The sequence below is a fragment of the Nomascus leucogenys genome, chromosome 16 (genome assembly GCF_006542625.1).
Source record: "Nomascus leucogenys isolate Asia chromosome 16, Asia_NLE_v1, whole genome shotgun sequence".
NCBI lineage: Eukaryota > Metazoa > Chordata > Mammalia > Primates > Hylobatidae > Nomascus > Nomascus leucogenys.
The window spans coordinates 50,180,273-50,194,486 of NC_044396.1; the positions used below are offsets into that span (position 1 = coordinate 50,180,273).

Here is a 14,214-nt window from a genome sequence, read left to right on the forward strand (position 1 = left end):
TCTGTCTGTTGCCCAGGCTGGAATGCAGTGGCGCAATCATGGCTCACTGCATTCTTGACCTCTGGGGCTTAAGCAATCCTCCCGCCTCAGCCTCCTGAGTAGCAGGGACTACAGGTGCATGCCACCATGCCCAGCTAATCCAAATCTTGTTACCTGCTAGAACCCCGTGCCCACCCAGACCTTGCCTGTAGTATGCACTTGATGAAAATGTGATGAATGAGTGAAATCAAAGCCAGCAAACAGAATGAAACATTTATTTATATATAATTTATGAATGGCCTTTATTGACACTAATCAAGTTTAGTTAAATCATTGCTAACATTATGAGTACTTTTATTTATGTATTTATTTATTTTGAGATGAAGTTTCGCTCTTGTTGCCCAGGCTGGAGTACAGTGGCGCAATCTTGGCTCGCTGCAATCTCCGCCTCCCGGGTTCAAGTGATTCTCCTGCCTCAGTCTCCCGAGTAGCTGGGATTACAAGCATCCACCACCAGCCCGGCTAATTTTTTGTATTTTTAGTAGAGACAGGGTTTCACCATGTTGGCCAGTCTGGTCTCGAACTCCTGACCTCAGGTTATCCACCTGTCTCAGCCTCTCAAAGTGCTGGGATTACAGGGTGAGCCACCGTGCCCGGCCTAGCTTTCCATTATTTATCAATAATCATGTTTTAAACTGTACCCTGATAACAATACAACTTATTGTCAACACTGACAACTTCATAGTGTTTAGGGGACTGTGTATCTAAGCCCTTTAATGTTGCAAGTTAGATTTTCTGTTGCTAATTTAGCTATAGTTTATTGACAGGTCACTCCTGGTACTCAAGGGACCTTTGTACAATTAGAAAGAGGCCTTCCCCACCAACAACACATGCACCCTTGCAGATGCACCCAGACTGCAGTTCTGCCCCGTGCAGTGAGGAGCTTGTACAGCTGTGCACTGCGTCCCTATTTAGTGGCTACTTTTTCATGTCAGATACTATGCTGGGCAAATTACACACATTATCCACTCTGTCAATTCTCCTAACAAGTCTGAAAGGCAAACAATATCCACATTTTACAGATAAGGAAACTGAGATCCAGAGAGGTTAGGAACTAACTGGTCCAGATTGCACAGGTAAGTAAATGGCGGAGTCAGGATTCACACCCAGTGCTAGAACAGTCTCAACGCTCTGCTTTAGGCTAGAGGGAAGGGAGGGAGATCAAACGCATTAAAAATTGAACTTCCTTCAGCAGCACAAGAGTAAGAATAAGCTGAGGGTTATGTAATCTGGAGCCAGAAAGGAAGTTTGTGGTAATTGTAGACTTTATTGTGTTCTCTGAGAGATGGTTCAAAGCAACTATTTGTTTTCTAATCTTTTCATTTCTTCTTCTCCTTCTCCTTCTCCTCCTTCTTTTTCTTCTTCTTCTCCCCCTCCCCTATCCCCTCCCCCTCCCTCTCCTTCTCCTTCTTCCTTTGTTGCCCAGGCTGGAGTGCACTGGCATGATCTCGGCTCACTACAACCTCTGCCTCCCAGGTTTAGGCAATTCTCCAGCCTCAGCCTTCCGAGTAGCTGAGATTACAGGCACTCGCCACCATGGCCAGCTAATTTTTTTATTTTTTTAGAAGAGATGGGGGTTTCACCATGTTGGCCAGGCTGGTCTCGAACTCCTGACCTCAAGTGATTTGCCCGCCTCGGCCTCCCAAAGTGCTGGGATTACAGGCGTGAGCCACCGTACCCAGCCTAATCTTTCTTCTTTCACAGAAATGTACCAATATTGGAATGAATGAAACCACCTTACTTTTCTGTTTGTGCATCATAATTTCTTTCTTTCTCTCTCTCTCTCTCTCTTTTTTTTTTCTTTTTTCTTGAGACAGGATCTTGCTCTGTCTCCCAGGCCGGAGTGCAGTGGCACAATCGTGGCTCACTGTGATCTGAACCTCCTGGGCTCAAGCTGTCCTCCCATCTTGGCCTCCTGAGTAGCTGGAACTACAGGCCTGCACCACCATACCCAGCTAATTTTTAAATTTTTTGGTAGAGACAGGGTTTCGCCATGTTGTCTAGGCATGGACATTTCTGGGCTCAAGTGATCCACCTGCCTTGGCCTCCCACAGTGCTGGGATTACAAGTGTGAGCCACCACACCCAGACACTGTGCATCTAATTTCACCCTTGTTTGGGCCACTATGGGAGGTATAACAATAGTGATGCTAAGATTGACAAGATTAGTGGGTGCTAGTCTCTGTACTAGTTCTTTCTGAGTATTATCTCATGTAATCCTCATGTCAGTTCCCTGGTTCAGTAATAACACTATTCCTACTTTACAGGTGATGAAACTGAGGCAGAGAGAGGCTAGTAAGTGCAGGAACTGGAGTTATAATCCACTACACTGGCCGGGTGCCGTGGCTTAAGCCTGTCTCTTCTATCACATAGGAAAAAGAACTTCTGAGCTATTCCTTGAGAGTTGCTGCCTCTGAAATACAGCCATTTCAAAATTTAGAGTGCAATTAATCAATATAAATTACAAAGTAAATGTGGCCCTGCCCTTCTAGCATTTTCTCTATTTTGTGTGTGTATGGTCATTTTAAAGGTATTATATGTCCTTTGGGCTACCACAAAAAAATATTAAAAGACAATGACATTCTTTTGTAAAGTTTCCCAACTTGGTTGACTATTTTCAGGTTGTGTTTTATAAAAGTATATGCTGTGGACACTTGTCTACTTCCAGTGTACCAGTAAAATTGGGAAAGTTACATAAGAACTGGCCGGGTGTGGTGGCTCATGCCTGTAATCCCAACACTTCAGGAGGTGGAGGTGGGTGGATCACCTGAGGTCAGGAGTTCGAGACCAGCCTGACCAACATGGAGAAACCCCATCTCTACCAAAAATACAAAATTAGCCAGGCGTGGTGGCACATGCCTACAGTCCCAGCTACTCAGGAGGCTGAGGCAGGAGAATCGCTTGAACCTGGGAGGCAGAGATTGCAGTGAGCCAAGATCACACCATTGCACTCCAGCCTGGGCAATAAGAGCAAAACTCCATCTCAAAAAAAAAAAAAAAAAAAAAAGAATGAAAATGGACTGGCCTGGGCAACATAGAGAGACCCTGTTTCTAAGAATATTTAACAGTTAGCCTGGCGTGGTGGCACATGTCTGTAGTCCCAGCTACTTGGGAAGCTAAGGTGGCAGGATCACTTGAACCTGAGAGGTTGAGTCTGCAGTAAGCTATGGTCATGCCATTGCACTCCAGCCTGGGTGACGGATTGAGACCCTGTCTCAACAACAATAAAAGAATGAAAGTGAATGGATATTGTGATCATGGGTATAAATATTCTAGCTATGGCAAAAATTAACGGATCACTTGGACACTTATGACACCATTTGTGGAGAAATCAATTTTCTCAAACTTTCGCAAAGCTTTTTATTGTGGGAGAAAACTTAGACTGATAGCATAATATGTTTTTCAGAATGTAAAATTGTGTGGCTGTGTTTTGGGTGTGTCGGCACATTTTTTTTCTGCACAATTTTTGCTCTAGGAGAATGATGCCTTTCGAATGTACTCACGATTGGCACAGGTGGATGAAAATGGTTTGTCTCATTTAACCGACAATACTAATCACTGTAATAACTATTTTACCAGAAAATATAATTTGGCAGACATATGTGATTAGTACATTAACACATTTCCTGGTTTATTCCCTAAGGCAATTATCACCAGACCATCCTTTGTGTGATATCTAAATGCATTGTTTTCTCAGGATGAATTTCTTTTTAGACCTGAAAAATCACCTTGATTAAGTCGCCTTACTTGCAATTAATTTGAAGGCTTCATTCATGATGAGGCAGGAGGGGGAGGTGAAAAATAGCCCTCTCCTCAATTCTAATTGAGCCCTAAGTCTCATCAGGTTTTTCTTGAGTTCTGCTTCTCTACTTCCAGCTCTATTCCCTCTCTGCAGGAGGATTCACACCTAGTCTCCGAGGCAGGGTGGGGATGCAGATATTCACACACACACACACACACACACACACACACCACACACACCACTACCCTCCTCATTTCCCCTCCTCACAGGAACCTCTATGTAAAACTACCCCTTTCTCAAAATGCAAATTTGTTAATAAGATAGAGAGCTCAGCTCCAGGCTGTTACATATATTTCCGGCCCAGATTTATACGTCCAAGAGCCTCCTGGATTTGCCACCAGGATGTACAATCTACAACCATCTCCAAGATACCATGCCACAGCCTGAGCAATGCATGTGTCTCTCACTGCCCTAAATCCATCTATCCCTCTCCCCCTCCCCCTCCCCAGAACACATATTTTTAGAGACAGGGTCTCATTCCCTTGCCCAGGCTGAGTGCAGTGGCACGATCACAGCTCACTGCAGCCTCAAACTCCTGGGCTCAAGTGATCCTCCCCCATCAGCCTTCTAAGTAACTGGTATTACAGGTTCAGACCACCATGCCCAGCTAATTTTAATTTTTTTTGTAGAGATCAGGTCTCGCTATATTGCCTAGGCTGGTCTTGAACTACTGGCCTCAAGTGATCCTCCTGCCTTAGCCTCCCAAAGTGCTGGGATTACAGGCATGCTGTGCCTGGCCTATCCTATATTTTCTATCTCCAGCATCAGAGCTATGAACCAGTGTTTCTCTAGACCCTCCCTCTCCCTCTTTTCAGCCCCCGAACTGTCATTATGTCCAGTCATTTTTATTTCTCGTTTCTGAGTCCTATTTGCCCTGTGTCACTGGACACATTGACTTCTGTGTTGCCTGCCTCTAATTCATTCTCCAGCGGGAGTTTTTTGTTTGTTTTTGAGTCGAAGTCTCGCTCTTGTCCCCCAGGCTGGAGTGCAATGGCGTGATCTCGGCTCACTGCCACCTCTCTCTCCCGGGTTCAATTTTCTCCTGCCTCAGCCTCCCAAGTAGCTGGGATTACAGGTGCATGCAACCACGCCCGGCTAATTTTTGTATTTTTAGTAGAGACTGGGTTTCACCATGTTGGCCAGGCTGGTCTCGAACTCCGGATCTCAGGTGATCCACCCGCCTCAGCCTCCCAAAGTGCTGGGATTACAGGCATGAGCCACCGCACCCAGCTGGGAGGTTTTTAAAATCCAGATTGGATTGATTCATTTCTCTGCTCACAATTCTTTTTTTTAGTTATCTTTTATTTTTATATTTCAAAAATGATCAGTTTTTTGGAGGTATAATTCACATACAATAAACTGTACATATTTATAGTGTACATTTTAGTAAACTCTGGTTTATCTGTACACCACAGAAGCATCAGCACAATCCAGATTATGCCCCTTTGAAATCTCCCTCCTGTCTACCCAATCTCAATCTCCAAAGAGCCACTGTTCTGCTTTCTATCGCTGTAGATAAGTTGGTATTTTGTAGAGTTTATATAAATGGAATCGTATGCTATGTAATCTTTTTGTCTTTTACTCAGCATAATTATTTTGAAAATCATCCATGTTGTTACACTTATCAATTGTTCATTTCTTTTTTATTACTGGGTCGTATTCCCTGGTGTGAACGTTCCACAGATTTTTTTTTTTGAGACGGAGTCTTACTCTGTCGCCCAGGCTGGAGTGCAGTGACGCGATCTCGGCTCACTGCAAGCTCCGCCTCCCAGATTCACGCCATTCTCCTGCCTCAGCCTCCCGAGTAGCTGGGACTACAGGCGCCTGCCACCACGCCCGGGTAATTTTTTTTTTTGTATTTTTAGTAGAGATGGGGTTTCATCGTGTTAGCCAGGATGGTCTCGATCTCCTGACCTCGTGATCCGCCCGCTTCGGCCTCCCAAAGTGCTGGTATTATAGGCGTGAGCCACCGCGCCCGGCCGTTCCACAAATTTTTTGACCTATTCACCTGTTGATGGACATTTGGGTTGTTTCCGGGTTTGGGCTGTTAAAGATGCTATGAACATTTGTGTATAAATGTACGGGCATGTGGTTTCTTTTCTCTCGGGAAAATACCTATAAGTTAAATGGCTGAGCTATATGGTGCATGTATATTTATTTAACTTTTTTTAAAAGTCCTGCTAGAAATTCTTGTTCTTCGTGCTTCGAGGATGAAATCTAAACTCTTTAGCACCACCTGCAGGGCCCTCCATGACCTGGCTTCTGTGCCAGGCTCCAGCCGCACTATCCTTTCCTGAGTCCTCCAGGCTTCCCCATGTGTTCTCCTGGAACTCGCAAACTATCTCAGCACCCTCAACTCATGTGTGACTTCTTGCCACTCTGTGTACACAGGGGTCACACAGCGTTTATCGCATGGGATTGTTTTTGTTAGATTACTGCTTCTGATGGCTTCACCTGTGGTACCAGAGAGCAGAGCCTGTAGTTTTCATCTTTGTACGTAAACTGCTTTTGTACATCCCATGTTTTCATTTGGAAAGTTTTCTTTTTTTTCGTTATAAATAATCATTAAAGCATCTTCGGAGGTGTTGGTGAAGGTGGTAGACTGAAGATATGGATCTAATTTTGTGCCTTCCTGAAAAACCACTAAAATGACAGTAAAGAGATTTTAAAAATAGTTTAAACCCACAGAGATAGGAAGAACAGAAAAAAAGACAATAATAGAACAATACTGGAGTTTAGGAAGCAGACAGACATGTGATAACTCACTTAACATGCCAAGGAAAGCTCAATTTGATTAGCAGTAGAGAAAACTTAGAGCCACCCCGGATACCACAGGATCCTTAAAATGCTCTGGAGCTGGTGGCTTGGTACCTCAGTAAGTCCTTCATCTTCATGAAGATTAAATTGATAGGCCGTTTGATATGAATACATGTGTTCAAAAGAGAGAAAAATGGCAGTGAGTTGAATAAATGATAATACGTGAACTCCTAGGAAATGAAAAAGTATGATAATTATTAACTCGGGGAAAAATAAAAAATTGTAATAGCTTAATATATGGCTCAGTTCTTCACAGAAGACACAGTCATTATACAGACATACATTTGGATATTGATATAATCCAAATTACAACATTACTATTTTAAATAATTAATATGCAATCACTGAACTGAAAGGAAATGTGGGCCGGATGCGGTGGCTCACGCCTGTAATCCCAGCACTTTGGGAGGCCGAGGCAGGTGGATCACGAGGTCAAGAGATCGAGACCAACCTGGCTAACACGGTGAAACCCCATCTCTACTAAAAATACAAAGAAATTAGCCGGGCATGGTGGCTACTTGGGAGGCTGAGGCAGGAGAATGGCATGTAGTCCCAGCTACTTGGGAGGCTGAGGCAGGAGAATGGCATGAACCCCGGTGGTGGAGCTTGCAGTGAGCCGAGATCTCGCCACCACACTCCAACCTGGGCGACAAAGCAAGACTCCACCTCGAAAAAATAAAAGGAAATGTGAACGTGTAATTGGAGAGAGTGGCTGATGGTTGAGGAGAATAGGAAAAGAGCTAAGTTTTTATCTTCCATAGTAAAAGTTAATTGAGACGAGCGTGGTGGCTTATGCCTATAATCCCAGCACTCTGTGAAGTCAAGGCAGGTGGATCACTTGAGCCCAGGAGTTTGAGATCAGCCTGGTCAAGTCGAACCACATGGGACCACATCTCTATTTAAAAAATAAAGAAAGTTAATTGAAAGGCCCAAACTGAAAAATCCTGAAGCACAATTCATTTAGCAACATAGAAAAAAAATTCCTCCAAAACAGCTAAAAGAATTAAAATATTTGCTTCTATAAGCAAATATTTCTTTTTTAGAAGGGGAAATGGGAGAGGAGACCTGAGTATTACTTGTTTTTAGCTTACACTAGATAAGCAGATAACTCTATAAACTGCATGCACATATAACTGAGGTGGATGGTAACTTAGTGGGAAAAAAGAAAAGAAGAAAAACATCTTTGGGGAAAAAAAAGAAGAAGAAAAAGATCCCCTAGAGACCCACTTTAACTTTTGACTTATTTTCTTCCAGTTTTCCTCCCCCGTCATTTGTGATTTGTTTTCCCTCTTTTTCCCTCCCTCCCCTCCCTGCCTTTCTTTCAACATTGCCATAATCATACTTTATATAAAATTGATAGCTAACTTGTTGAGCACTTAATCGCACAGTAGACTTTGGGTTAATAAGTACTTTATATGCACTACTGTATTTGATCAACTCAATCATGAGTGATTTCTAAACTTATTGTATCATAATTATTTTCTTATTTTAGCATATGGTCTTCATAATCATCTTTTCATGGTGTAATAATATTCCATACCATGGAATATTTATCTGTTCTCTAACTTATTAGACTTTTAAGTTGTTTTCTAGCTTTTGCTGCTATGAAGAACAATGTGGGGTGGGTGTGGTGGCTCATGCCTATAAATCCTAGGACTTTGGGAAGCTGCAGCAGGAGGATCACTTGAGCCCAGGAGTTCAAGACCAGCCTGGGCAACATAGTGAGATCCTGTCTCTAAATAGAAAAGTAAAACAAAAATAAAAAAATGGAAGAACTTTGGGATTATATACATATATATATATATATATTCTCTCCCAAAGCATCTTCATAAGGTTTATGCTTTTAGAATAAATTTTCAAGAAGTAAAATAATAACAACAAAAATTTCGAGAAGTAGAACTGCTGGGTCAAAGAGTATTAACATATTGCCAATCTTAAACAAATTGCTTATCTTAAACTATCCAACGCAATTTTGCATCTTTTAAACTATCATGCCTCATGCAACTCTGAGATCAATATGAAGGAGAGAAGAGAGATTCACTGCTGTTTCAGAGACAAGATCATTGGGAACTAAGTTTCCAAGCTCATACAGTTGGAACAATGGCCAGAAGTAAAATGCATGTTTCCCTGATTTCTGTTGATTTCTTTTCCCATTGTGCCCCCCAAATGACATGAAACTCGGGCTGAACTGTCTCTGCTACTTCCCTTCCCAGACATCTTAGCCTTTACCTATTAGGAATTCTCTGCCACAGTCCCTTTTCCATTTGCTGGGGGCTTTTCTGTGTTAGAAGGAAAGTAAGACCTCTCTAGCAGCCCAAGGACCTCACATCATGAAACCTCCTAAGTTTGGGAATCTTCTATTGCCCTCCCCCACAAAAAAAATGGCAAAAATTTTTTTAAAAAAGGAAACCTTGTAAGTCTCAAGAGGAGAAAGTGTGAGACAAGGAAAAGAAGGGAGAAACAAAGTGAAGTAAGCTCAGTTAGAATCTGGGACAGGAGCCATGAAAAGATGCACAAGGAGCAAACAGGAGAAAACTGTGGTTTTGGAGGACTTCAGAGCTTAAGATGAAATGTTTGAGCTGAAGACAATAAAGGGATTTGACTTGGAGAGTGTTAGGGTCATGGTATGGCCTTTCTGTACTCAGATATATTTGGAACTGTCTTGAACTGTTAAATCTACTTTGTGATGTCAATTCACTTTTCAAGATAAAACTAAACAATAATTTGTGTTTTCTCTTTTCTTTTTATTTTTCAAATGAATAACCAAAAGTAACTTCAAATGAGCATTTTTCAACCGCAGAAGAAAGTGAGTCCTGCTTTGCCCAACCAAAGCCACATATATTGGGAAGAGAATCTACTGTTGATGGCAATGTACAAAGGGAAAGCCATCCTCCCTTACAAAAGCTCAAGGTTTCAGCAGAGCCTACAGCTAATGGTGTTAAACCCCTCCAAGAACAGCCCCTGGCCAAGGACGTAGCCCCTGGAAGGGATGCCACAGACCAATCGGGGTCCACAGAAAAGACTCAGCCTGCAGAGGGACTGGAGGAATCTGGGCCGCCTCAACCAGGTGGCAAAGAGGATGCCCCAGCAGCAGAAGGAGAGAAGAAAGATGCAAGAGCAGGGACAGAGGCTGAGCCTCTAAAAGGAAATGCTGAAGCTCAGCCTTTAGGACCAGAAGCCAAGGGTCAGCCTTTGCAGACAGCAGTAGAGAAGGACTCCCTCAGAGCAGTGGAGGCCACTGAGAATTCACAAACTGCTGCAGAGATGAAGCCTCTAGGAACAACTGAGAACGTTCTGACTCTGCAAACAGCTGGAGAGCTACAACCTCAGGGCACAATGGGAAAGGATGAGCAGGCCCCGCTTCTAGAAACAATTTCCAAAGAGAATGAATCTCCAGAAATATTGGAAGGAAGTCAGTTTGTGGAAACAGCTGAAGAGCAGCAACTTCAGGCAACACTGGGAAAAGAGGAGCAGCCCCAGCTTCTAGAAACAATTCCCAAAGAGAATGTAACACCAGAAGTATTGGACAGAAGTCAGCTTGTGGAAAAGCCTGTTATGAATGATCCACTTCATAAAACTCCTGAAGGTCCAGGCAACATGGAGCAGATTCAACCTGAAGGAATAGTTGGAAGCATGGAGCATCCAGCACGAAATGTAGAGACAGGAGCATATGTGGAAATGGTCAGGAACATCCATACTAACCAAGAGGACCAATGCATTGAAGGTAAAAGTTATGCTGGCAAACCTTCTGGATGTTTAGATGTGCTCCATAGGAGACCAGCTGTGGGGAATGGGATGGGGTGACTGACACACAGTCCCTGAAGTCACTTTCAGGTGGTTGAAGTTCATTTGACCAAACCAAAAAGGCTTCTATGCCTGGGAAAGAGGCATTCTATTAATGCTCAGTTTGTCAGCAAAACTTTTCTGAAACATCATCTCTGTCCAAAATTTTAACCTACTGTTTAAATAGTATCTAACATTGAAGGCAACATGTGAAACTTTCTGAACTTTTCCAAGTTGACACTTCATCAGGCCCCATGTATGAAATCAGGATCCAAAGTAAAGGTGAATAGATGATTACTGGAGGAATTCACCTTCCAATGAAATGATATATACATAATGGATCTTAGAATGTTATTTTCATCTTTGTGAAGCTTATCTTAGAAAATGACTGTCAGGGCAGGGTGCAGTGGCTCACACCTGTAATCCCAGCACTTCAGGAGGCAGAGGTGGGAGGATAGCTTGAGCCCAGCAGTTCATGACCTGCCTGGGCAACATAGTGAGACCTCGTTCTCCAGAAAAAAAAAAAGAAAATGACTGTCAGTCTGCTCTTGTTCTTCTGTAGTTTTAAAATCTGAGAAGACCAGAGAAAATGTACTATGTCTTAGCATATGGTGTTTTAAAATTTTAAATGTATTTTACCAGCATAAAACAAATGATGTTTACAGTGTTCTTTATTGGTGTTATAATTTAAAAAAATATTTTCTTCTGTGGTATGATTTACATTTTGGTAAATTTTAGCTTCATAGTTCAGTATACTTAAGTGAAGCATTCATTATAATCATCCGTTTTTTTTTAATTCTTTGATTTATTTTATTTATTTATTTATTTATTGAGATGGAGTCTTGCTCTATTGCCCAGGCTGGAGTGCAGTGGCGTGATCTCGGCTCACTGCAACCTCCACCTTCTGCGTTCAAGCAATTCTCCCCCCTCAGCCTCCTGAGTAGCTGGGACTACAGGTGCACACCACCATGCCCGGCTACTTTTTGTATTTTTAGTAGAGATGGGGTTTCACCACATTGGCCAGGCTGGTCTCCAGCTCCTGACCTCATGATCTACCCGCCTCAGCCTCCCAAACTGCTGGGATTACAGGCATGAGCCACCGCGTCTGGCCAATTCTTTCATTTATTAACTCAGCATTTTTTGCGTGCCTAAACATATGCTAGGTGCTGAGATGCAGTCTGAGGAAGAGATAGTCTCTGTCCTCAAGGGGCTCACTGTCTAGCGTGGGAAGGCAGGATGTGTGTGCATCACCATAGTCTGTTGTGGGAACTGCTTTCCTAAGAATGTGTAAGAAGGGCTCTGGGAACAACTTGGGAGAGGCAAATAAAAGCAGGTAATTTTTACACCAGGATTGGCAAACTCAGAAGTCTTTAGACCTAGGATACTGAAAATGAGTGAGGCAAAGGACACATGTCATACTGTGGGAGCCTGGGGGACCTTGGCAAATAGGAGAGCACAGCCTTGTCAAAAGAGGAAGCTCTGCACAGCTCCAGCCTAGGGCCAATGTTGCCAAAGCCAACTTCTCAGGGAAACAGGGTTGTGTGTGCAATGTCCAGACTTGTTAGTGTTGGCTGTCTGTAAATGTTTAACGATTGTTTTTAAACACATAATGGCCAAGCCAGTCAGGTTTGGGGGCACCCCTGGACCACCCTTTGATTTAGATACAAATTAGATTTCCTTCCTTCCTTCCTTCCTTCCTTCCTTCCTTCCTTCTTTCCTTTCGAGACAAGATCTTCAAGCTGGAGTGCAGTGATTCAATCACAGCTCTCTATAATCTCCAACTCCTGGACTCAAGGGATCCTCTTGCCCCAGCTCCCAAGTAGACTACAGGAATGTGCCACCATGCCTGGTTAATTTTTTTTCTTTTAAAAAATTATTATTATTATTATTATTATTATTATTATTATTGAGACAGAGTCTTGCTCTGTTACCCAGGCTGGAGTGCAGTGGTATTCTTAGCTCATTGTAACTTCTGCCTCCCAGGCTCAATCCATTCTCCCTCCTCAGCCTCCTGAGTAGCTGGGCGCCACCATACCTGGCTAATTTTTGTATTTTTTGTAGAGACAAGGTTTTACCATGTTGGCCAGGCTGCTTTCAGACCCTAGGCTCAAGCAATCTGCCTGCCTCAGCTTTCCAAAGTGCTGGGATTATAGGCGTGAGCTACTATGCCCAGCTGTCCAGCTAATTTTTGAAAAATATTTTGTAAAGACAGGAGGTCTTGTTGCCCAGGCTGGTCTTGAACTCCTGGCCCTCAAGTGATCCTCTTGCCTCAGCTTCCCAAAGCATTGGGATTACAGGTGCGAACCACCACACCTGGCCATGAACTTTCTATTATAATCTGTTCTACCACCAATTTCTTTGGTAATTTTGCATCCTGATTTTATAGAGAGAATTTATTTCATAAGAGTATGCCAAGACTCGAGATGTTAATTTACTCGACATTTCAGCCATTCAGAGGCTCTGAGAGAATCAAGATGATTACTTTTCTTTTCCTTTTTTTTTTTTTTTTTTTTTTTTTAGACAAACGAGTCTCGTTCTGTCGCCCAGACTGGAGTGCAGTGGCATGATCTCAGCTCACTGCAACTTCTGCCTCCCGGCTTCAAGTGATTCTCTTGCCTTAGCCTCCCGAGTAGCTTGGATTACAGGCTTGTGCCACCATGCCCAGCTAATTTTTGTATTCTTAGTAGAGACGGGGTTTCATTACTTTGGGGTAGGCTAGGCTCCTGAACTCCTGACCTCAGGCAATCAGCCTTCCTCGGCCTCCCAAAGTGTTGGATTACAGGTGTGAGCCACTGTGCCCAGCTGAGATGATTACGTTTCTTGATACCCCCAGAGAAACTTACTGCTTAGACCTGAAGATCAAGAACTGCCCCCATTGAAGACAAACTGTGGGATAATTTATGTTAATTCTAAATAAATGTCTCTTAGTATCTCCTTTGGTTACTTTTCCAGGTGAGACAGGGGAAAAGGTGGCAACAGAGATGGAGAATGAGAAAGTGAGTGAAGGGGCTGAAACCAAAGAAGAAGAAACAGGAGAAGCAGTGGACCTTTCAGCAGCCACATAGATAGAAGAGTGAACCGACACAGCGTGTTATCATAGAGAAGACAAAAATGGTAGTGAAGCTTGTGGTTATGTATCTTATCTTTCTACATTTACATGTTTTCTGTAAGGAGTGTGGTTATAGAGAGACTGTTGGAACCATGAGAAGGATGTTTCCATGTTTTTGATTATATTGTTCTACAAAACTGCTAAGCCATGAACAGTTTTCTTAGCTACTTAGAATGGTTATACATTTAAAAGTATAAAAACTAAAGCCAATAAAAATTATGTGATTATTTAAGAGTGTGAGGGTGACTTTCTTCATTGTGGCCATGGGGCCATTCAGTATAGAAAATGAGACCCTAAAAAGAAAGTGTAAACCTTTAGGTACAAGTGGCTAGAGAAAGGAGTTAGCAAATTTTAGGGAACTCACAGTAATAAAGTCACACAGTTATAATCATGATGTAATGAGAATGAACAACAGCAAAAATAATAGGATGAGCTATATCAAATATTTCTGTCTTGTTATAGAATTCAAGCCGATAAGAACCTTAGGAAGTATGGCATCTACACACTTGCTCTCCTTTAAGGTTGTCAGCTACCACAGATCCTTATTTATCATGGCATATTAAATACATTAACAGAATCCTTTGCAAAGGATTGCAAACTCTGGTGCTATCACGAGGTTAGACATTTTTCATGATGAAAGGCTACACATTTTCCATGTGCGATTT

General features: G+C 42.6%; 1 protein-coding gene across 2 annotated transcripts in view; it reads left to right on the forward strand.

The window, feature by feature from the left end:
* ERICH5 (glutamate rich 5) overlaps positions 1 to 13,782 on the forward strand; it is a 28,405-nt gene extending 14,623 nt beyond the window's left edge. The window contains exons 2-3 of one of the 2 annotated variants that reach the window (XM_004090781.2): positions 9,428 to 10,381; positions 13,393 to 13,781. In XM_004090781.2, coding sequence (XP_004090829.2) covers positions 9,428 to 10,381; positions 13,393 to 13,505 — 1,067 coding nt within the window. In that variant the 3' untranslated portion in view covers positions 13,506 to 13,781. Of the gene's footprint in view, positions 1 to 9,427; positions 10,382 to 13,392 lie in introns of both variants that reach the window. The other variant, XM_003256035.2, reaches the window with a different exon arrangement.
* Positions 13,783 to 14,214: the final 432 nt, after the last annotated feature.